At 44.3% G+C, this 23,996-nt stretch overlaps 1 protein-coding gene across 1 annotated transcript in view; it reads right to left on the bottom strand.

The window, feature by feature from the left end:
• Positions 1–23,996, bottom strand: part of AK8 (adenylate kinase 8) — a 191,834-nt gene that overhangs the window by 139,832 nt on the left and 28,006 nt on the right. Inside the window, exon 5 of the mRNA XM_054998122.1 lies at positions 7,457–7,525. Within this exon, the coding sequence (XP_054854097.1) occupies positions 7,457–7,525 (69 nt within the window). The remainder of the gene's footprint in view (positions 1–7,456; positions 7,526–23,996) is intronic.

The following is a 23,996-nucleotide window of genomic DNA, read 5'->3' on the forward strand; positions in this document are numbered from 1 at the left end:
GGGCAGTGGGTGTGGAGAAATTAGCATTGGTAATGAGACAGGAACCAATGTCTGGATTCAGTCCAGGTGGATGCATTGTCTTGAGCTTTGTTATTAGTTGCAATTCAGCAGTCTCTCTTTCTAAACTCCCTTTGAAATTTCTCTGCAGGATAACTGCTGTTTTTAGGTCAGCAACTAAATGTCCTCGAAGGTTCCCCCACTATTTTTTTAATGTTTTGGTTTCTGATGTCAGATTTACGTCTATTAATTCTTTGTCAAAGGGAATGGCCAGTTTGTTCAATGTAGAGAGTGGAGGGCATTGCCCAGTTTTAACATGGGCAGAGATCAGAAAGCCTAGACTGAAAATAGGGATAGTTGGAGCATATTGGTTATAGGGCTGCCAGTCCCCCATGGGTGGGTGGAATTCCCAGCTCTCCCTCTCTGTTCCCTGCTGTCACTCACCTGGCAGTAGGGGGAACAGGCCCCATGGAACAGGCCTGAGAGGCAAGAAGCCTCCCAGGCCAACACGAAGCACTCCTGCTAGGCACATTGACATCATTTCCGGAAATGACATCATTGCGCTCGGCTGCGGGCATGCTCCCACCCTTCACAGGGGCCAATTTGAGTGCATGCGAGAAGATCACAGAGGTAAGTGCCAGGTCTCACCCCACATTCCTGCCAGGAAGTTAAGGGGGATCTGGCAACCCTAACTGGTTAGGACTGAGGAAGTAGCAACAGTCTTCATTTAGATTTTCAAACACTGGTAAATTTGTTAATAAGTGACAGTTTCTTGTCTAGGATTCATTCAGTAACTACCATTGCTTGAAAAAAAGTCCTCCGGAGTTAACAACATACCCTTTGATTGGGTTGATTTATTTATCTGGCACAGACCCCACCTCCTCGATTAATATACCTTTAGTTAAATATGCATTATGGTATTTTTAAACCTCTTTATTTATTTAAACCACATTACATAAATATTCCTTCAAAGACACCTGCAGTGATTTAAGTAGGACTATTTGAGGAGTGAGTGGAAGCAGCCCCTTGTGAGAGGCAAAGAAAAGTGGCCTCCTCAGGCAGCAGGTGTGGAGGCAGCAGGAGCGGGCCAAACTCGGCAAGGCGCAGGCAGTCAGGGGTCAGGATCCTGCACCGGGAAAAAATATATGAAATGCTCTGAAGAAGAGAGAGCTGGCATTGGGGGAAGGAGTCTCAACTGCTGTACCTGACTTCTTTCCCCAAGCAAAGCTAACTGCAAGAAGAGGGGATTTATAGTGGCAGGAGGAAAGAGCATGGGAGGAGAGCACTGCAACCTCCTTCCTCCTCAGTTACATGTGGCTTAACAAACAGGGCAGGAGATCCCCGGAGGTCCCTTCCAACCTTATGATTCTATGATTTCTTTGGCTTGACCATCTGGGGATTCTTCTGACAAAACTTACATTCTGCTGCCCTCCAATATGGAGAATGTCTGGGGGTGAGTACCCCAAGCACTCTCTGCTCAGGGGTATGGAACGTCATGTGTCCAGGCCAGATCCCCTCTCCAAGAGATGTGTTGCTTGCCAGGAGCCAGAATTCAGGATATTATAGTCTGACTGCCGAAACTGATCAGACCAACGGATCAGTACCCGTTTATGCTGGTTCATGTGGGAATGAATGACACGGCCACAAATACCATTGCAAGAATTAAAGAGGACTATGAAGCTCTTGGGAGGCAGTTGAAGACAGTGGGGGCACAGGTGGTATTCTCTTCTATCTTTCCTGTCAAGGGAAGAGGAATGCAAAGGAAGCAGACTACTCGAGGTGAATCATTGGCTGAGGTGGTGGTGCCAGCAGGAGTGCTTTGGGTTCTGGGACCACGGGATAAGTTTTCTTAGAGAAGGCCTTCTAGCACATGATGGGCTTCACCTCTCAAGGTCAGGGAAGAAAATGTTTGGAAAGAACCAGGAGAGCTTTAAACGGATGCTGCAAAGGGAAGGGGATGATCAACATGGGGATTTAAATGAAGAAGTGATAGCAGCAGGGGCCCACCTGAGTAGGACAGATCAAACAAAGGTACAAGGCTACAAGTGCCTATATACCAATGCCCAAAGTATCGGAAATAAGGAAGAGCTTGAGCTTCTCTTGCAAACAGAGGGCTACGGTATAGTAGCAATTACTGAGACTTGGTGGGATGATTCCCATGACTGGAATGTGGTGGTGGATGGGTACGACTTGTTCAAGAAAAACCGGAAGGGTAGAAGAGGAGGCAGAGTGGCATTGTATGTGAGGAGAGGGTCAGCAAGTTCTGGAGAATGTGGTTGACAGCCCAGTGGAAAGTATATGGGTGGAAATAAGGGGAGGAAGGACAAAGGGTATTGTTGTTGGAGTCTGCTACAGACTGCCTGACCAGGGAGAGAAAATGGATGCTGCCCTCCTTGAACAGATTGGTAGAGTATCCAGACTTCAGAACCTTATAATTATGGGTGATTTCAACTTCCCCGATGTGTGCTGGGGGACAAGCTCAGAAGAGCGACAAGACTCATGCAACTTCCTGATAACTGGCTGATAACTTCCTTTTTCAAATGGTGGAGGAAGCTACAAGGGGCTTGGCCATACTAGACTTGATATTAACCAACAGGGAAGAATTGGTAGATGAGATGAAGGTGGTGGGGACCTTAGGGGAAAGTGACCATGTCCTCCTTGAATTCCAGTTGCTGTGGGGGGGGCAAGGAAGTTCATAGCCAGACTTGTAGGTAGACATGGGCACGAACAGCATTACAAATGCAAAAAAGCCCACAAACACCTTTTCGGCTGTTTGCGAACAGGCTGTTTGTGAAGCCCCATTCCAAACGAACAGTTGGTTGTTGGAAGCCTCATTCATTGCTATTCGTCAAGCCAGACAGTCTGGCACCTGCAATCAATTCCCATGGCAACTCAGGCAGGGATTGTCTGAACTCCTGCTGTTGCCCTGGAAACCCGGAATCAAAGAGGTGTTTAAATGCCGGTTTCGGTGCCGCTGCAGAGAAAGGGATATTTAAACCCCTGAATCAGCTGCCCTTCGGGGGCTTCTCCTACGAGCAGCTGAGTGCTGGCTGCCCCTCTCCTGGTGCAAGAGGGATGGGGAGAATCTCCCCGCACCTTCTAGCAGTGGGAGAGCCAGCACCACGTGGCTTATCCTACCTGGTGCAAGAGGGAAAGGGGGAATCTCCCTGCCCCGCTTGCACAGGGCAGGAGCAGCCTCGGCCCTGCCGGGTGCAAGCAACACACGGAGACACTCCCTGCCCCACTTGCACAGGTAGGAGCAGCCCCGGGGGGGGGCGGCCCTGCCGGGTGCATGGGGCAGGAACCCCAGGGCACCGGTCCTGCTGGGTGCAAGGACAGGGAGAATCTCCCTGGCCTGCTCACACGGGCCAGGACCAAGCCCGGGGTGCTGGCCTCACCGTGTGCAAGCAGGACAGGGAGAATCTCCCCGCACTGCTCGCACCAGGCAGAAACCTGGCAGTGCTAGGATGGGGCGAGGGGCTGGGGGCTGGGGTTGTTTAAAGGGTCCTGCCGCTTGCAAGTGGCAGGGCAGGGCCCTTTAAACTATCCGCTGGCAGGCGGCAGGGGAGAATCCCCCCTGCCGCCTGCCAGCTGATAATTTAAAGGGATCTTTAAGGGGCCAAGTAAGTGGATTAGAGGGGAGGGGGGCTAAGTGGGGGGGTTGGGGTTGGGGTTGGGTGGGGGCTGCAGGCCCCCACAAACAAACAACGAACACGTTCATGACAGCTTCATGTTTGTCAATGTTCGTTGTTCATGGACGGCAATGAACCACAAACAGTGTGTTGGTTGTTTTTTCCGCGTTTGTGCCCATGTCTACTCGTAGATTAGATTTTCGTAGGGCTGACTTCAGTGAACTCAGAGGCTTGATGAGACTCATTCCGTGGGGGAGTGTGCTGGAAGGCAAAGGAGCGAGTGAAGGGTGAGGTCTTCTCAAACATGAGCTTTTGCAAGCTCAAACCCTCCCTATTCCAGCAAGACAGAAACATGGTAAGGGCTCCAAGAAACCGATGTGGATGAACAGAGAGCTCCAGAATAAGCTAAGGGAAAAAAAGGAAATGTTCAGGAAGTGGAGAGAAGGACAGACCTCCAAAGAGGAATATATGAGGGTTACTAGGTACTGCAGATCAGCCATCAGAGAAGCCAAAGCTCAGTATGTGCTGGGTCTAGCCAGGGGGCTAACTACAATAAGAAAAAGTTCTACAGAGATGTGAGAAGCAAATGCAATGTAAAAGAGGTAATTGGACTGCTGTTGGGAATGGAAGGAGAAACTCTGATGGAGAACAGAGAAAAAACAGACAGGCTTAATGACTGTTTTGCCTCTGTTTTCTCCCTGAAGAACTTGAGCCCATCTAGAGATGGTTATAGACATGACAGGACACCTGGGTGGCTAGTTGACATTGACGGAGAAGTTGTGGAGAGGCACCTGGCTTCACTGGACAAATACAAATCCCCTGTGCACCCAAGAGTGCTCCAAGAATTTTCTAGAGAACTTGCACAGCCTCTGACCATCATCTTCAAGGCATCCTGGAGGATGTGCCACAAGATTGGAAAAGAGCAAATGTTATCCCAATCTTTAAGAAAGGGAAGGATGACGACCTGGGAAACTACAGGCTGGTCAGTCTGACTTCTGTTGCTGAGAAGATAATAGACCAGATTTTAAAGGGATCAATCTGTAAGCAACTGAAGGACTGCTTAGTGATCCGGAGAAGTCAACATGGTTTTGTCCCCAGCAGATCTTATCAGACCAACCTGGTTTCCTTCTTTGATCTAGTGATGGGCTTACTGGATCGTGGGAACTCTGTTGACGTGATTTACCTGGATTTCAGTAAAGCTTTTGATAAGGTTCCCTATGACATTCTAATGGGTAAACTGGAAGACTGCAGGCTGGACTATAGGACAGTTTGGTGGATAGGGAACTGGGTAGAGGATCGCACCCAAAGAGTGGTGGTCAATGGCGTTTCATCAGATTGGAGGTGTCCAGTGGGGTGCCACAGGGCTCGGTTCTGGGCCTGGTACTTTTCAATATTTTTATCAATGATCTGGATGAAGGGGTAAATGGGCTACTCATTAAATCTGCTGACGATACCAAATTGGGAGGAGTGGCAAACACCCAAGAAAACAGAGTTCAAATTCAACAAGACCTGAATACTCTGGAGAAGTGGGCGTTTGCGAACAGGATGCAATTCAACATAGATTTAAGTGCACAGTATTACATCTGGGCCACAAAAATGTGAAGTCAAGTCAAGTCAAGCAAGCCTTTACTTGTGAAGTACAAATACAGGATGGGGGATACACTTCTGGGTAGTGGTGTATGCGAAAGAGATCTTAGGGTAAGAGTGGACTGTAAACTAAATACGAGCAGTCAGTGTGATATGGTGGCAAAAAAGGCAAACTCAGTCTTGGGTTGTATCAAAAGGGCCATTGCATCGAAATAGTAGCAGGTCATAGTCCCTCTCTATACTGCCTTGATCAGGCCGCACCTGGAGTATTGTGTGCAGTTCTGGAGGCCTCAATACAAAAAAGATGTGGACAAAATCGAGAGGGTGCAGAAGAGAGCGACGAGGATGATCAGGGATCTGGAGACTGAGCCCTACGAGGAAAGGCTGAGGGCCTTGGGAATGTTTAGTTTGGAGAAGAGGAGCTTGAGGGGGGACATGATTGCTCTCTTTAAATATTTGAAAGGCTGTCATTTGGAGGAGGGCAGGGAGCTGTTCCAGTTGGCAGCAGAGGGTAGGACCCGAAACTACAGTCTTAATTACATGCAGAAAGGTACCGACTGGATATTACGAAAAACTTTTTCATGGTCAGAGTAGTTCAAAGGTGGAATCAGCTGCCTAGGGAGGTGGTGAGCTCCCCTTCACTGGCAGTTTTCAAGAAGAGGCTGGATGAATGTTTGTCAGGGATGCTTTAGGCTCATCCTGCATTGGGCAGGGGGTTGGACTAGAAAATCTGTATGGCCCCTTCCAACTCTGTGATTCTGTGATTCAAAAAGGCTTTTTACTCAGATAGGAGGGCTGAATTGTAGAAAAGGGATCTTTGATGATCCACTGATGAGTTAGGAACCATAGACACCACCAGTATATTGTATTGGATTCTTGCTAATATTATGCCATTGTGAATTTGTTATCTATTTTTCCTACGGCATTGTTTATGGAAATGTTCCTGTTATTGACTGTACTAATCTCACACTGAGTGTCAGTGAGAAAGGGGGCAATAAATAAACAAACAAAGAAAGAAACAAATAAATAAATATAATTGAGGGAGTAATACTGACAGATTCTACCTGTCAGGGGCTGGAATCCCAGGTAACCGCACCATCTGGCACCTTCCTTTTCTACACGTTGTCACGGGCAACGCCTCAGGGGGAGGAGGGGACCATTTTACACCCTGCTCCCTCTCTCCCTACCATTTAACTATCTTCTACTTGCAAGGGCCAGGGGCCAGCTTGGCCCCAGACCCCAGGCCCAGCCCAGCCTCTTACTTCTTGGCTTCTTTCCCAGATCAGACTAATAAAAGGAAGCCTAGGAGTGGGAACTCCCGAAGGCCTTCCAATGGCTGTGAGGCCCAAGCTGGAAATTGCTGCCTAAGAGGCCTTTCAGCCAATGGGCTACCAATCCGCCCCTCCCACCTCTTCCCTTAGAGGTTTCAAAGGTTCCTCTCAGCTTCTTTATCCCAGATCATGTGGGCCTGGCTCAGATCAGGATCACTGGCCACAAGGAGAGGGGACTTATGCCTCCCCCTCTGTGTCATTTTCCCAAACTTAAATGGCTCTGGGGAGCTGCTGTTCACCTCCATGTACTGACTGGCTATTGGCTACCCCTAAGTTTCCTCAAATACAGAAGTGCCTGTCCTGTTATGCAAAGATGTTACCTGCAATGGTAAACTCTAGTAGCCAAGAGTTCTTGACAGTTCCTGAATAAAGTATGTATGTAACAGCTAAGTATGTAGCAGCTAAGACACAGATAATGGTAAGCAAGTGAAAAGTACTTACCCTGCCCCACCATTCATTCAATACCCATTAACCACCAACATCATGCATTGATTTTTTTAAAAAATGTTGCCTGTTTATCAGTTTTGCCTGGGCAGAATTCTGCAAGTTGCCCCAGGCAGTCAACAGAGCTACCAGAGTTCCCCCTTTGATCCTCTCAGTGCTGTATGCTCAGCATATGCACGCACGCACGCACGCACACACACTCTTGATTCTTCTAATAATGCTCCAAACTCCAAGCACTGAGGGAGATGCTAAAATGAATCCAGTTGTCCAGCATTGCTGCAGTCATTTGGAAAGAACCAATTATTCCTCTTTAGTCATTCTTTTTAGCACCTCTCTGTGGACATCCAAGGAAGCGATCCTATCCACACTCTGCCCCAGTGCCTTTATTTGCTTTGAAAACTTGAATTTTAAAACCAAACTCTGCTCTTTTGTCATCCACCAGCCCCCCAGAAGCAATGCACTTACCCATTCAATACACTCCACTGATTGCAGCTGTTCCTCAATTACATCAACCCACAGCTGAGCAGGAATTTCCTAAAGAACAAAATATTTGGTAGGTCAGGCATTCACAATGTGGTCTAAAAGGAAATTCAACACATGTGGTCTGTGTGTCATGTCTGAGCCCCATCCATGCCAATGCTGATGCTGTTGTCATTAGCTAATGCTAAGGCTAATGCAGACCTGTTGTTCTGAACAAATGCTTCATGCTGTAACGTGATATCCTATTGCCAATGCCATAACTGTTTCTTTCACAGGCTTATTGCAGGTGCTTATCTAACAGACTGTAGAAACTTCCAGCGCTCATGACCATGTATACTACTCACTCCCGTGCATTGCTATGTCTTGCTTTCTCAGTGACTCAGCTCAATAGTACAGCTATGCGAGACGTTCTCAGGGCAAATTCGCACCAAAAGACCTATTTACTGTTGGGGGGGGGGGGAAACATGTGTGTTAAGAGGAAAGATTTTACCACATGTCACTATTCCTGTCAATCTTGCTGTTCCTGCTTAGATGCCTACCTTGCTTCTGAGTAACCCTATGGACATATCTATGGAAATGACTTGATTTCTGAATAAAGCCATTTAACCAAGAGCCTGGATTTCTTGTTGCAATTGAACAGAGATCTATCTGCCATAGCCTGTGATCCATAGCCTGACATAGCCTGGCAAATTACACACCTCCTAAAGCTGAATAAACCACCCCCAAAATGACTAGAGGGGCCTGATTCTTTGCCAAAATGCTACAGAAATGAAACGATAAAAGTGTAAATGTTTTAATGCAGACTTTTTGCCACTTGCTAGCCAGTTACGGCTTGAGTTGCATGACCAGGTAGCATCATCTTAAGTCAAGTATCTGGTACTGGGGTCTGACAAGCTACTCAACTCCATATTCTACCAGGCTCTGCCAGGAATCCCCCATGACCCTGCAGAGTTTCTGCCTCCACTCCCCATCCAAGTTGAGACTATGTTTTGAAATGTGACCCTAGTAACCCTTTTTAAAACTCTCAGTAGTAAATTTAGTAACTAGACAGCTTTGCAAGTATCAAGCAGCTCCAAAGTGAGCTGGACCATTTGTGTGACACTGGCTTGTGTTGTGTGTGTTTTGGACACCCTCAATAGCTTTCCAAGCCATCACAAAAATGGTTTTGTCAACCACCTCGGGAGACCAACTTTTATGCCACTGCCTGCTATGTAGCCCCTGGAACTCTTGCCTCATGGGCTCTTTTGAGCCCCCATTTTGGTTCTAACATGGGCTTAGGGCTAGAAAATGGAGTCTGCATCCTGCTGAAGTTAAGCTAACCACAGTGGCTTATTAAGCAGCAGCCATGCGGAGGTCAAGGTGATGAGTCGTTAAGCAGCAATGGAATGCAGACCCGCTCCTTCCTATAGCCCATCTCATGGGCTGTTCTCCCCAAGGACTTTGGAGCATCCTCCCTGAATAATTTGGCTCTAATAAACCATGCAGGTCTCCAAGACAATGAGCAATAGACTAGTTCCTCCCCTTAGTGTCTGTACAGGAATATTTCTTGTTATTCACCCAGTTTCAGGTGTTTCTCCAAACCTCCTCCAGGAAGTATTATGCAAACCAGGAAAACTCAATTTTTCATTTATTACACATTACATACACCAAGATCAATCAGGTTTCATTCCAAACAGAGATTTAACTAATAACATCTATAAGACACTCAACTTAATTTCACACAGTCAAAAAAAAACAATTAGAATCAATATTTCTATCTTTGGACATAGAGAAAGCGTTTGATTCTCTAGAAATATCGTACTTAAAACAAGTTTTACACTGCATGGGATTTGGAGAGACATTCCTCAAAATAATAAATGCTATATACTCACAAGCAACTGCCCAAATAACAATTAACAATCATCTATCCCACAAAATATTAATCCAAAGAGGCACGAGACAAGGGTGTCCTCTCTCACCAATCTTATTTGCGTTGGCTATCGAACCGTTGGCTATAGCTATTAGGGAAGACCCCAAAATACAAGGAATTAACATAGAGAACAATCAATATAAATTAAGCCTTTTTGCTGATGACAAGGTTGTATATATTACAAATCCCATAGATTCTCTATACCCACTCCAAAATAAACTACTGGAATTCGGCTCAATTTCGGGCCTTACAGTCAATCAATCCAAGTCACAGCTCTTTCCAATATTTCTCCACGCAAACACTGTTACACATATCAAACAATCTAGTCAGTACCACTGGAACCATAAGCAAATGTCATATTTAGGCATAACCATCCCTAATAACCTTAACCAACTGATGGAACTAAACCACATCAAAACAATCAACCAAATTAAAGCAGATCTACATAAATGGGGAAGGATTACACCCTCATGGTTAGAACGATACCACCTAATTAAGTCATTTGTACTTCCAAAATTACTCTTTTTTTTGAGGGCACTACCGTTAACAATTCCACAAAAGAAAATTAAATCATGGCAACAATTATTAAACCAATTCTTATGGGGGAAGAAACATCCAAGAATAGCCTTTAAAACTCTTAAGCTAAGAAAACAGCAAGGAGGCTTTAAATACCCTGATCTAGAACTCTATCAGACAGCCACCAGACTATTCAATACATTACAAATTTTAATTACAGCAAATAAGACTGACTGGATCGCAATCTTGGAGTCAGAACTTAAACATTGCAATATACAAAATATGTTTTGGAACACAAAAAAAGATCGACCCCACAAAATAAATAACCCTTTTCTAGAATCAATAATCAATACCTGGGATCGTACAAGATTCAAACTTATACCACAATTCTCAAGATTCTCTTCTTTTATAGAACAGCATTGGTTCCCTTCAGGGCAAACTAAAGCCTTTAAAAATATATGGCTCCAAGCAAATATGATCCGCATAATTGATATAACAACAAAAAAGGGAATCATAAACAAAATAGAATTAGAACAAAAAATAAAACACAAGATTCACTGGTTTGCCTATTTTCAACTCTCAAACATGCTACAACAAATAAAAATACAAGAATTACTTAAAAAGAACGCAACCGATTTTGAACTCCTACTTGATACCAAATCACTCAAACAAAAGGGATTAATTTCTAAACTATACAACATCCTTTTATCTCTCAACCAAATTAAAACTCTAAAATGCCAAACAAATTGGCACTTAGATTGCAACATAGAGCTAACACCTGAACAATGGAGAGAAATATGGACTGCAAACATTCTAAAACCTAAGACAGTTACCTCCCAAATCCAAAATTACAAAATCATTCACAGATGGCACATAACACCAAGAAAACTCTCACTAATAACTAAAACAAATCCTCCGCTCTGCTGGAAAGAGTGTGGAAATATAGGAACGTTTAAACATTGCTGGTGGGAATGCCCCCGAATAGAACCTTTTTGGAATGATATATTATGTTATATAAAAGAAATAACGGGCTACAAAATCCCCCTTGATCCAAAGATCATATTCTTGAATGTATGGGATACTTTCGAAATTCCACAAATAAGAAAAGATCTAATTAGCAACCTTTTGGTTGTAGCTAAGAACTTGCTAGCTTTACATTGGAAATCAAAGACGGTTCCCACAGCAGAAAAATGGTTAGAAAAAATATGGGACCACTATATACAAGAAAAAATATATGACGAATTATACCAGAGTGAACACTATTTGAAAGAAACTGATTTTATTGCAAAATGGTTACCATTCATTGAATTCATTTCCAATACAAATCACTCTCCACCTAAGCATTTACTTTTTGTTACTCAGATTTGAAGCAACGACTATCAAATAATTGAAAAAAAAATGCTAGTTGTCTTTGTTTTAACTATATTGGCATGACGTTTATTGTATATAGTTCACTAAGACTTTGTTGTTGTTCTATTTTACTTCTGTACATTGTTTTTGTTTGTTTGTTTGGTTTAAAAAAATAAAAATAAAACTTGAAAAAAAAAACTCCATTTTTCAATGTCAGTGTCTTCCTCACTTTAAACGGGTGATTCTCCAGAAGTAGGTTTTCTATTAATGCAGGGCAGGATCTAGCAGATGCTCAGCCTTATCACAGGCTCATCATTTTCCCCTCTTGGTCTTGTGTTCACTTAATCACTGCCCCACCTTATGACCAGCACATTCCAGATCATGAACATCTGTACTGTAAATATAACCCATAAATCCTCAATACTTGGCAGCAGCAGTTTTTCCTGATTATCCAACTACAGCCCCCATGTGAGTTCGCAGAGGCTCCTTCCACCCTCTGCAGGACAGGTCCTATACTTTCATTTCCCCCTCCCCTCATTTGTTTATTGTTTAGGTGTTAGGTTTGGCATTCTCTCTCTCTCTCTCTCTCTCTCTCTCTCTCTCTCTCTCTCTCTCTCTCTCTCACACACACACACACACACACACACACACACACTCTATGTGTGTGTATGTTTGCAGGCATCTTTGGATTCTTGTGTGCTTCTCACCATTCCCATTCTATCAGTTTCTCAATAAAGATTTTCATTTTATTCTGTCTTGCATCTGCTTTTTTCTGGGATCCTCCCTGCTCTGATATGAGGCTCTGCCCAGATTTGAGTCCTTGGTATACATGGGTAGGATCCCATAATTTGCCTAGCTACACATGCCTGTACTCAACACATGGAAAAGGGGGACGTTCCAACTATCGAGGAGAAGACGTGTGTAGGCTATTCGGGTAACAGCTATGGAAGTCCGGGATCTGCTACTACTTCATTAACTTGTAGAGGAGGGAAACACCTCCCCTCCCCTTGTGCTGACTTAACTGCTGCTTCTGCCCTCTGTTCTGCCCCTACCTGTATTTCCAGGCCACATTGTCAGCACTTGGAGCTGTGAGCTTGACACATGCACCCTTAGCCTCTTCCTCAGGCCACAGGCCTGCCCACTGCCGACCTGATGTCACAGTATTTCTGAACAGGCTTTCTAAAGGGCAGGACAGGGATTTCTGTATTTGGCGAGGCTTAACATGGCCCTACAGTGAGACTCACCACCAGTGCAGACCCCATTTCAACAAAAATCACAAAACATACAATACAACTTAAAAACACTTTCTAACAAAGATCAACCACCAAAGATCAACCGACCGTGTTGTCTATGCCTGGGATATGGACTGTTATCAACCAAACTGAGCTGTCCATGGCCCAGTCCCAGTTTCATTGCTACCTTGCACAGAGTCACCGAACCTGTGCCCCCCCCCGCTTGTTTATGCAAAACATTGTTGTCGTATTGTCCGTAAGTATCTGGACGGTCCTGTTCCTTATTGTATCTGCAAACGAAAGCAACGCATATAATACCACCCTCAGTTCCAGAAGGTTAATATGCTCTTGCTGTTCAGATTCATCCCATACACCATGAGCATAATACCCCTTACAGTGAGCCCCCGCAACCAAGGGTGGATGCATCTGTAGTAACAGAGACATCTGACTGTCTACAACCAAAACAAACCCTTTTAAAAAGATTAGAGTCGATCATCCACCAATCTAAAGAGACCAGAACTTGTCGGGGCATATTCAACTTCTTGAGCTGGGAGTCCCGCTCAGGGAAGAACACAGAGCTAAACCAAAGTTGCAATGGGCACATATGTAGTCTCGCTAGAGGAACTACCGCAGTGGTAGAGGTCATGTAGCCCAATAAGGTTTGAACAAGACGGGCGGATTGAAATCTGCACCTTTTGAACTTTTTTATCTTTAGGGCTCTCTCTGAAGGCAAACCCCCCGCGTTCTGTACTCCATTGATCACAGTTCCAATGAACTGTACAACCCTAAAGGGGTCAAGTTTAGATTTCTTTCTTTTTTAAAATTTTTATTGGTGAGTTTGAATTTTCAAATTTGATACATACGTTGCCTTCATATCTAATTAGTTCTGTTCCCCATTCTTTCTTGCCTTCTTGTAGCATCACTTCTTCTAGTTCAGAATTTTCCATTCTTATACCTCCTTTTAAGCAGTCCGAATTATAAAGATCTCTGATCTGTCTATATTGAAACCATCCATAACAAGGAGACAACTTTTCTTCTGTTTTTATTCTTAGCATTGAATGTTGTATTTGTGTTATCTCCTTGTAGGTTAGACGTTGCTGCTCATTGTCGACAGTTCTTGGATCTATTATTTCATACGGAACCACCCATGAAGGAATTCCATCTTCCATGTAAACCTTATATTTTTTCCAGACTGTGAAGAGGCTTCTCTGAATATAATGGTGCAAAAACATCAAGTCCGCTTTTACTTTATCATACCACATGTATGCATGCCATCCAAATATTTTTTTATGTCCCTCCAAGGCCAGCAATTTACGATTTTTTAACGTTATCCAATCTTTTAACCATACCAGGCATATTGCTTCATAATATAGTCTTATATTGGGCAGTTGCAAGCCACCTCTTTCCTTCGCATCCTATAATACTTTCATTTTCACACGTGGTTTCTTGCCTGCCCACACAAAGTCTGAGATTTTCGTTTGCCATTTGTCAAATTGTTTTGAGTCTCAAATAATTGGAATTGTTTGCAACAAGAACATCACACGCGGTAAAACATTCATCTTTACTGCTGCTATTCTTCCCAACCATAAATTCAATTTATTCCATTTTATCAAGTCTCTCTCTATTTGTATCCACAGTTTATCATAGCTGTTTTTAAATAAATCTATATTTTTCGCAGTCAGTTCAATACCCAGATATTTTACTTTGTTAGTTACCTCACAGTCCGTTATCACTGTTAGTTCTTGTTGCTTCTGTTTAGTCATATTCTTGCATAATATTTTTGACTTCTTTTTATTCACATAAAATCCAGCTAGATCCCCAAACTGCTTTATTTTCTCTATTACCTTTGGCATGTTTTCAATTGGATCTTCTACTATTAACATTATGTCATCCGCAAATGCTCTGACCTTGTAGGAAAATTCCTTTATTTTTATACCTCGGATTGTATCATCCTCTCGTATTTGGACCATCAATATTTCCAAAACCAGAATAAACAACAATGGAGACAGAGGGCAACCCTGCCTTGTTCCTTTGCTTATTTTCAATTTTTTAGTTAAGTCCTCATTCACTACAATCGCTGCACTTTGGTCTCTGTAAATTTCTCTGACCGCTTGTATGAACCTTTCTCCCATTTGCAGCTTTTCCATAGTGGCAAACATAAAGTCCCAGTACAGATTATCAAATGCTTTTTCTGCATCCACGAAAAAGAAACCAACTTCCCTATCACAATGCTTGTCATAATATTCAATAGCGTTTGTTACTGTCCTTAAATTGTCTTTGATTTGTCTGTTAGGTAAAAATCCTGCCTGTTCCTCTGCAATGAATTCCACCAGCCATCCTTTTATTCTCTCTGCCAAAACTTTTGCAAATATTTTATAGTCATTGTTCAATAACGAAATTGGCCTATAGTTTTTAACATTAGTCAAGTCCAGTCCGTCTTTCGGAATCAGTGATATGTTAGCTTCATTCCATGAATCAGGAATTTTTTGGCCTTGCACAGTTTCATTCATTACCTCTCTCAGAAAAGGTGCCAATTCGTTAGCCATCACTTTATAGAACTTTGCTGTTAGTCCATCCGGTCCCGGTGCTTTCCCCAATTTCGTTGATTGGATGGCCTCTTTTATTTCTTCCTCTGTCACTTGTCTGTTTAGTTTTTCTTTCCATTCCTCCGACATCGTTAGTAATTTCATTTTCTCCAGGTATGCCTCTATTGAACCCCTATTCACGTCTTTTTTCTGGTACAGTTTTGCATAAAATTTATAAAAGGCTTTACTGATGGCTGTTTGGTTCAATAATATTCTATCTTCCTCTCGGATTTTAATTATAGCTTTCTTCTCTTTTTTCTTTTTCAATTGCCAAGCTAGGTATTTGCCAGGTTTATTTGCACCTTCAAATATTTTTGGTTCATTTTTTTCAAGTTCCACTCCAATTCTTTGTTGTTCATTGCCGTCAATTGCTCCTGCGATATTTTTATATCCTGATATATTCGCTTCTTCCCTGGTCTTTTCTTAAGTTGCATCTCTTTGGCTTTAATTTTTTCCATTATTTCCTTTCTTTTTTCTTCTTTTCTCCTTCTATCTCTTCCGTTTAAGTCCATAAGTATTCCTCTAATTACCGCTTTGTAGGTGTCCCATACCTTGTAAGTTGACACATCCTTATTTATATTGCATTGTATAAAGAACTTGGTCTCCTTTTGCAGCAACGCCATATTGTCTTCTATCTGCAGCAAGTCTTCATTTATCCTCCATCCTCTTTTTTTGATATTTTTTCCAAATCTACACATAATTGGGTTATGATCTGAGCTTACTTTAGGCATAATCTCCACATCTCTAGTCCACAACGTCAATTCTTTGGAAGCCCAGATCATATCAATTCTTGATAGTGTAAAATGTCTTGCAGAGTAAAAAGTGTATTGTCTATTTTTAGGATTTTGTCTCCTCCGTACATCCTCCAGACTTTCTTGCTCTTTGATCGCAAAAAAAGACTTTGGCAAAAGTCCTCTTTTTTTCTGTGCAATTTTAGATTTCTTGTCTTCTTCCAAGCTTGTAACTCTGTTAAAGTTGCCCGCCATAATTATTTGATCATAGGTCAAACTCTTCTAGTTGTCCTTGCAAGTCCTTAAAAAAGTTTTCTTTTGCACCATTCGGTGCATAAATTCCAATCACCAAAACCTTTTTTGAGTTCCAAATTATTTCCACCGCTAGATATCTGGCTTCTACATCGTTTAAAACTAGTTTTGGCTGCAGCTCTTCCTTTATGTACAATGCAACTCCTCTCTTCGGCCGAATCCACACTACCGTTGTTCTTGCGGCAGTTTTTCACTTCCGCAGCGCCATTCCTTCATCTGTTCACACGCATCGTCTCTGAAGCCGTCATTAATTCGGCATGGCGTCGCCACAGCCCATTGCACTTTTGCCGCGGGTTATCTTTTGATGAATAACTGTCCTCCGTTGAATTCCGAGCCTCTCTTGACCCGCCTCCCAACTAAGGAGTAATTCTCCGCCTTTGTCCCCACCCCTTTTTTTAAAAAATAAAAGAGTACCGTGTCGATATGGCGACATCTCATCATATTAATCTCATTTTAAAAAAGCGGGCAGACCTCAAATATCAGAGGAACAATTTCATATGTTAATTCAATTTATATATTGGGGGGGGGCATCCACATGATACTGAAATCATGGCTCATGTTACACCCCAACACGGACTGTGCCGACGAGTTAAGCACAGATGTCAATTTTCCAAAGACAAAATGAAGCTCTGCTGTGGGATGCTGCTGTAGGTGATCGTGACCGCTCACCCATTCCCGGATGATTTCAACCAGCATGCAGGCTGTAATGTTCCGAATGTTCATCGTAAGTGTCTCGGGTGATTTTTTAAAATATATTATATTAATGGTGTCGTTGTACCATTGAACCAGGATGCTTACTCGTCGATATAGCGTCAATTTGTCCTTTTTAAAAAAAAAAAAAACCGCGGGGCCGTTTGGGTTTTTCCCGCCCCTTTACCCGTCTTTTTGAAAGGGGATGTGATCAATGGATTGCGCAGGAGAAGCGCTATTCAAAGGGTGATGTGGACAAACAAGCGAAGAATGCGCAATAACAGATGGAGCAATGATTGCACAAGAAAAGCGGGAGCTAAGGTAGTGTGGAATCGGAGGCAGCTGCAAATTCATTTCCCAGTTTTGCCAATTTTAAATACTTTAAGTCCTGTTTTCTAATATGTGTCTCTTGCAAGCATACTATATTACATTTTTGTTTTAGAAGCCAATGGAAAATAGCCTTACGTTTACAAGGTGAATTTAGTCCATTTACATTCCAAGATATAATTTTACACTCCATGGTTACATTCTTGTACTTTTTGGTAAGTCCTTTTCATTGTCCCTAATAAAAACTTCCATCTCGTGGCCAGATCTAATGTTCTTCCTTGTTCCACCAAATTCAAATGTCAGTCCTTCCGGTATTTCCCATCTATATCTATTTTTCAAGTCCTTTAACATTTGGACCAGCTCTCTGTATTTTTTCCGCTCCACCAACACCGATCTGGGCAATTCTTTCATGATTCTCACCACCTTCCCATTGACTTCTAATGGTTCTTGGAATTGTTTGCTTACAATTATCTCTCTTATACTTCTGGTCGTAAATTGCACAATCATATCTCTTGGTAACTTCCTCTGTGCTGCAAATTTTGAATTAATTCTGTATGCCATGTCCAGGAGAGCTGCAATCTCCTCTTCCTCTCTTCCCAGGTAGCCTGCCAAAATTTCTGAAATCTGTTCTTGGGCTGATTTTTCTGTAATCTCCGGAATTCCGCGCATTCTAAGTTGTTTTTCCATTTGTTTACATTCAGCTACGGCCATTCTTCCCTTCATTCCTCTCATCTCTGTTCGCTGCACGTCTGCTAAAGTGTCAACTGTATTCTCTACAACATTTACTCTCTGCTGTGTAACTTGCAGTTCGTTCTGTACTTGATCAATTTTCTTTGTGAGTTCTGCCATCTCCAATTTGAGTGCCTCTTTAAAATCTTTAAAGTTCTCTTGCATCATTTCTTTAAGCTCTTTATTTCCTTCTGAAACTTTTTTGTCCAAGTTTTCCAGCGCAGTTTGCCACTCCTTCTTTGACATCGTGGGGCTAGATCTACCTCGCTCCCACGAGTCCGCTCTTTTCCTCAACTCCATGGTGCTAATTTACTCCTTTCTGTTAATTTTAAAATGTCCCAATTCAGCTTATTTTTTAAAAGTTAATGCTTACACAGTCCAAAATGTCGGGCGTCTTTTCTCTATGGTTTTATATTGAAGTAATCGCCCTTACCCTCATCCAAGATGGCCTACTTCCATTTTCTCTGAAGCCACAGCTTTGCCCTTCTTCAAAATGGCGGCTTTCTACTTCCACTTTTAGCAAACCGCTTCTCACCGGCCTCTCTATGATTTTGACGCACTTCCTGTTCCTCCTTTCTTCACGGCAGTTCTCGCGATGTTAAAACTTTCTCACAGTTCGTTATCTCCTCTTGGCCGCAGGTATGTAAACAATAATCAGTTTTCGCGTTTCTTTCTCTTTATAATTTCACTTTTTTAAAAGATTTAACTTGCCGGAATTCTCTCCTATATATAACAAGTCTCTTGCAGTTTTTAAATCGTCTTTATCTCTTTACTCCTTTTTATAATCTGTCCTGTACTGAGAGATAGCAATCTTTACCTTCTTAGACGTTTCTCTTGGGTTGTAATCGCTGCTTCAATTATCCGATCAATTCCAATTCCCTTCCTGGTTTACTGAAGCTTGGGCATGTAGGTCTTATGCCAGAAACTGACTCCAGAGCCGTTGCAGAGATTTTAGCAAACCTTTCTTCGTGTGGGACCTCAAGGGTGGAAGGGGGCTCGTTGTGTAGAACCCCCCTCACACCTGAGATCAATGCGCCCTCAGGTTCTCGAGCGTACTTGCCTGTTCCCCGCCTGGGAACAGGGGGCTGCGGGCAGTTTGCGCCCCTCCAGCCTCCACAAACAACGGCACGGACAGTCCAGCTCTTTGAGCTGCATTAGACCTTCATGAATCCCAAACCGGAAGTCCAAGTTTAGATTTCTTTTGATTGACGAACAGACCTAATTTCAAACAGGTGGATAATATTATGGAAACCTGTCTAGACACACAGGCAGATGACTGACCGACAATCAACCAATCATCTAGGTATGGAAAAATGCAACACCCCTGGATCCTCAGGAAGGCTATTACCACTGCCATGCACTTAGTGAAAACTCGTGGAGCTGTGGATAATCCAAAGGGGAGAACTCTATATTGAAAGACTCGTTCCCCGTAGGTAAAGCGTAGGAACTTCTTGTGTTCCTCAAAAATCAAGATATGAAAGTAAGCATCTTTCTGGTCTATCACTGCAAACCAAGACTGTGATGGTAACGTCAGCACTGCCTGTAAGGTTACCATCTTGAACTTACGAACTCAAATAAACTTATTCAAATTACGGAGGTCTAAAATAGGTCTAAAACCCCCATCTTTTTTCTCTACCACAAACAGGTTGGAATAGAAACCCAAGAGCGAAGATTAATCTGTAATCTCCTCAATAGCTTCTTTGGCCAGAAGGGCTGATAGCTCCACCAACACCCCTGGCTGGGCCCCTTTATCAGAAAAAACAGGGAGTCGCAGGTAAGGTAAAAACTCAACTTTATAACCAATTTGAACAATTTTCAAAACCCAAGCATCTGAGGAGATCTTGCACCATTCTACAAAAAATGAACTCAGACTGACCCCGAACATAGGATCAGGTCCCTGTAATTGCCAAAATTGCTTTTGTGAGTGGGCCTGTTCCTTCAAATGCTGCTGATGAGCTCCCTGTTTGCCCTTATGATTTTGCTTTCTCCTAAGAAATGACGACTGAGGGCTCTGATAGGACCATTGGGGATGGTAGGCATACCTCCGGTAAGGATGGAAGCAGTACTGATGACCCCGCGAGAATGATCTATACTGGAATCTTCCAGAAGAATGCTGCTGCTGCTGCTGGGGTATAACTCTGTAGGAGCGAGCAGTAAGTCTGTCCTTCCACTTCTTAGAGAGGTAGTCATCTGTCTTTTCTGAAAAGAGGGTAGGTCCTTCAAAAGGTAGATCTTCAACCTTGGTCTTGGTCTCTGCCGGCAAGGCTGTGGTTCTCAGCCAGGCAAATCTCCGTAGGACTACTGCAGAGAGTAACAACTTTGCAGAGGTGTCTGCCATATTTCTGCTAGTGTTGATTTGGTGGCGAGACAAACGGACCACTTCTTCCTGGATGACCTTGAGAAAGATTCTTTGATCCTCAGGCAATTTAGGAATAAAGGAGGCCACTTTATCCCATAGCAGCAACTGGTAGGCTGCCATCATGACTGCATAATTAGCTATTTTAATATTAAAGGCGGCAGAGGTGTACATATTACGCCCCATAGCATCTATCTTTCTGCTCTCCTTATCTGAGGGCACTGAGAGACCCTTGCTTAGGTTTGGATTGCATTTCCTCTGTAACAAGCGATGGGGGAGGAGGATGCAGAAACAGGAACAAACAGGGGTCGTCCTTGGTCCTATACAGGTTTTTGGTCTTCCTATTAGTGGCGGGAGTGGAAGCCGGCTTCAGAATTAGGCCATTAAACAGAGCCACAAAGCCCTCAATGATAGGAAAGGCTATCGCAGGAGTGGATCCCAAATAGATGTGTTGCAGAATCTTGTCTCTCGACTTCGGGTCCGTAGATGCCACATCTACCTCTAGAGCCTTAGCTATGCACTGCAGCAGCTCTATATATGCACGGAAATAATCCGTCAGTGAGGCGTCCTCCAAAAAACCAATCACATCCTCCGGAGAGTCAGATGGAGGAGAATCATAGGGCCTAGGTTGCTGGGAGCCCTCCTCAAAGCCCATCTCTGAGCCACATGGGATTCTTCTAGAACTGGCGTAGGAGTATGCCCTCATTGAAGGGGACCTTGAGCGGTCTCTCGTCAGATGTTCCGAGTAGTATGAGCCTTCTCTGTGGTGGCGATACAGAACCACCTCGTTGCTGGCACGGTAACTCCTCGAGTGAGGGCTACCCTCTCTATATGGATAAGGGCTCATCCAATGTCTAGAACGTCCTCGCCCTTCCCAGGAAGAGTGCGATGACCAAGACCTGTGGTATGGTGACCTAGAATGCCCCAATGGAGTAGGGGGCTTCTCTGCTAGAATCACATCTTCCTCCAACCTGTTCTTAGAATGAAAGGAACTGTGGGGTGAATGATCCCCCAACCCTCGATGCCTCTTGTCACGGGGCTCGGATCCGACGTCCCCCTGAGGCTCAGTAGAAGTCTGGGAGGAGATCATGCTTTCTAAGATTGCCTTCTCATGCTTCGAAGAGTAGCATTTTTAAGACATCTTTTCTTCTTTTTTGAAGGTTGATCCAAGACCACCGCTGGATTCCGAGTCATTCGGAACTGAGGAAGATTAATCTTGCTGGCTTCGAAGGGACCTTCAGTTCCAAGACACGAGCGACGTGGAAGGCGTTCTGCTCCGAGGAGTCTTGGAACCTGACGCCTTCGATCCGGAACCATCCCGTCGGGACCGGGGTGAATGGTCTGGGATAACAGCCAGTGCTGAAGGTGTCCCACTCTGAGGAGTTCTCGACTCGGAGGGAGTCAGATCCGAGGCAGGTATCACGGGTGCCGAAGAGCTGCAGGCCTTTGGGGATCCAATTATGGGCGCAACTCCGTATGGGCTGGGGATGGACGGGGGCGTGGTGTCTTTGCCCCTGAAGGTCCGGGATCGGGTAGAGCCAAAGCACTCGACACGGCAGAAGTCTTCGTCCCAGATGGTGAGTCCATTGCAGCCATGGTGAGCCCTGCAATCTCTCTGCCAATTCTGCTCTGGCTTTCGGGGTGAAGGCACGGCAGTGTTTGCATGCATGTGTGTTGTGGGTCTCCTCCAAACAATACAGGCAATTAGAATGACCATCAGATCTTGTCATTTTTCTGTCACAGGAGATGCACCTCTTAAACAGAACTTTCTCCAACATTTCACCAATGCTGAACAACGCACCTCAAAACAATGAACAAGCTAGAACCTCCAGTATCGGCGGCAAAAGAGGAACTGAGCGTATGCCGGGGGCACCCCACCTCTTAAGAGCTGTTTTGGCGGGAATAGCGGCCACGCATGCACGATGGGAGGCAAGGGTGCCCCCTAGTGGTTCTGAGCTATATAAAATTTCCAAAATCGGCAGGCCTGCGCATGCACAGTCCCATGTGAGACTGCACAGGATATCCGTAGATGAATATTTATTCCAGTATGAGCTTTCATGAATCAGAACTTGAAGCTCAAGCTGGAATAAATGTTGTTACGTCTTAAAGGTGCTACCAGACTTCTACTTTGTTTTGCTACAACAGCCTGGCACTGCTACTCTTCAGAAGCCACATGTGGAGCACACACATTTGGAATACTCAAGCAGTTGGGAGGAATTTGTGGGGGAAAGACCAGGGTCTCCTGAGCCAAGTTATTCAATGCCTCAAAGGCCTAGCATGGCTTACACCGGGGGTTCTGGTCTTGAACTGGCTCCCTGACGCGGCTCCTTATCCATTCCAATTAGTTATTTCTTTTGATTCTCTGCCAGTAGAGGGGAACTTCTCCAACTGGGCACTGGGGTCATTGCTACTCAGTAGTCTTCAGTGAGTTGCCCACCCTCTGCACAATGATGTTCAGGAGAATGAAAATATTACTCTCGTGACCCACATAGAGCAGAAGGTCAGGCTCCTGCTATTGGTACCAGGCTGGGCCAGTCCAGAGCTTCCGTGCTTCCTGCCCAATGCAGGGTCTGATACTGCACACCACTGCTTCCTTTCTGTGCATGAAGATGGCTCTGAGGCCCCATGCCACAAGGTTCCCATTCAAGGATGGAGAAATGTTCCCTGGCTTTGGTGACATTGTAGCTGCCAAGAGGTGAGTAGATGCTTCATTGAGGAGAGAAACTTCAAAGGACACTGGGCACAAACCATCTATGCTACACCACCAAGTGCAAACTTATGGCAGGAAGGTGTAGGACAGACGAACGACCCAATCAGGTCTTTTCTGGGGTCTCAGATGCCTTCAATTTGCAATTCTCTCAAAAGCAGCCATTCAGAAAGTAGCCACATTCACAGATACAAAGAGAAGAAGGGAAAGAAAGCACCGTGTTTCTTGAAAGTTTGCCAGTCCCGCAGGGCGGTGCGTCAAAGCTTCCAGCAGCCTCTCGCGGCTGGAGCCTGGATCCTCAGCTTTGAGGTTGTCACTTTACAAAGGTGCTTCATGCTGTTTTAAGAAACAGCCTGTCTCCCGCTCGTCTCTTTGATGTGTCATTTCAAGTGGGGCTAGTGGCTGCCAGGGGGTACGCCCTGCTAAGGCTTGTGAATCCAATTTAAACCAGAGTCCCCCTCAACTTCTATAGTGGTGTCGCAGCACAATTGCGTTCTCCCTTTTGACCAGAGTTGCTGATGGAAAAGCCGTCAAGGGGGCACTTAAAGGCACTGCAGAGGACTGGCAGGAAAATCTGCTCTCTTGCAGAGTTAGAACATGGCCGAGCATATACTTCTAGTTCACTATGTCCTCAGACAGCATTGAGTCTCACACCCCTAACAAGTCTGGAAGTGGTTGGTACTTTGGGAAAAGTCAAGCAGGATTCAGTCTGTGCTTCACCCACCCAGCTGTACCAACCAAAGCAGCTTCCTGCCTTCGTAAGCCAGAGCAGGTCTGTGAACTCCAGTCATGGAAATATAGAGCTGAAAGTGACCACAAGGGTCATCTAGCCCAATCCCCTGTGCAATGCAGGAAATGCACAGCTACCTCCCTCCCCCGACTTTCCCAGTGACCATTGTTCTATGTCCAGAGGGAGGCCAAAACCCTCCAGCATCCCTGGCCAGTCTCGCCTGGAGGAAAGTTCCTTCCGAAGTGGCAATCAGCATTACCTTGGGCATTGAAGAAAGGGCCATGAAAGCTTAAACACTGGCTTATCCCTTCCTACCCACCTCCTGATCTGCCTAAATTCATACTGAGTCAC

The sequence above is a fragment of the Eublepharis macularius genome, chromosome 14, assembly GCF_028583425.1.
Source record: "Eublepharis macularius isolate TG4126 chromosome 14, MPM_Emac_v1.0, whole genome shotgun sequence".
Lineage (NCBI taxonomy): Eukaryota > Metazoa > Chordata > Lepidosauria > Squamata > Eublepharidae > Eublepharis > Eublepharis macularius.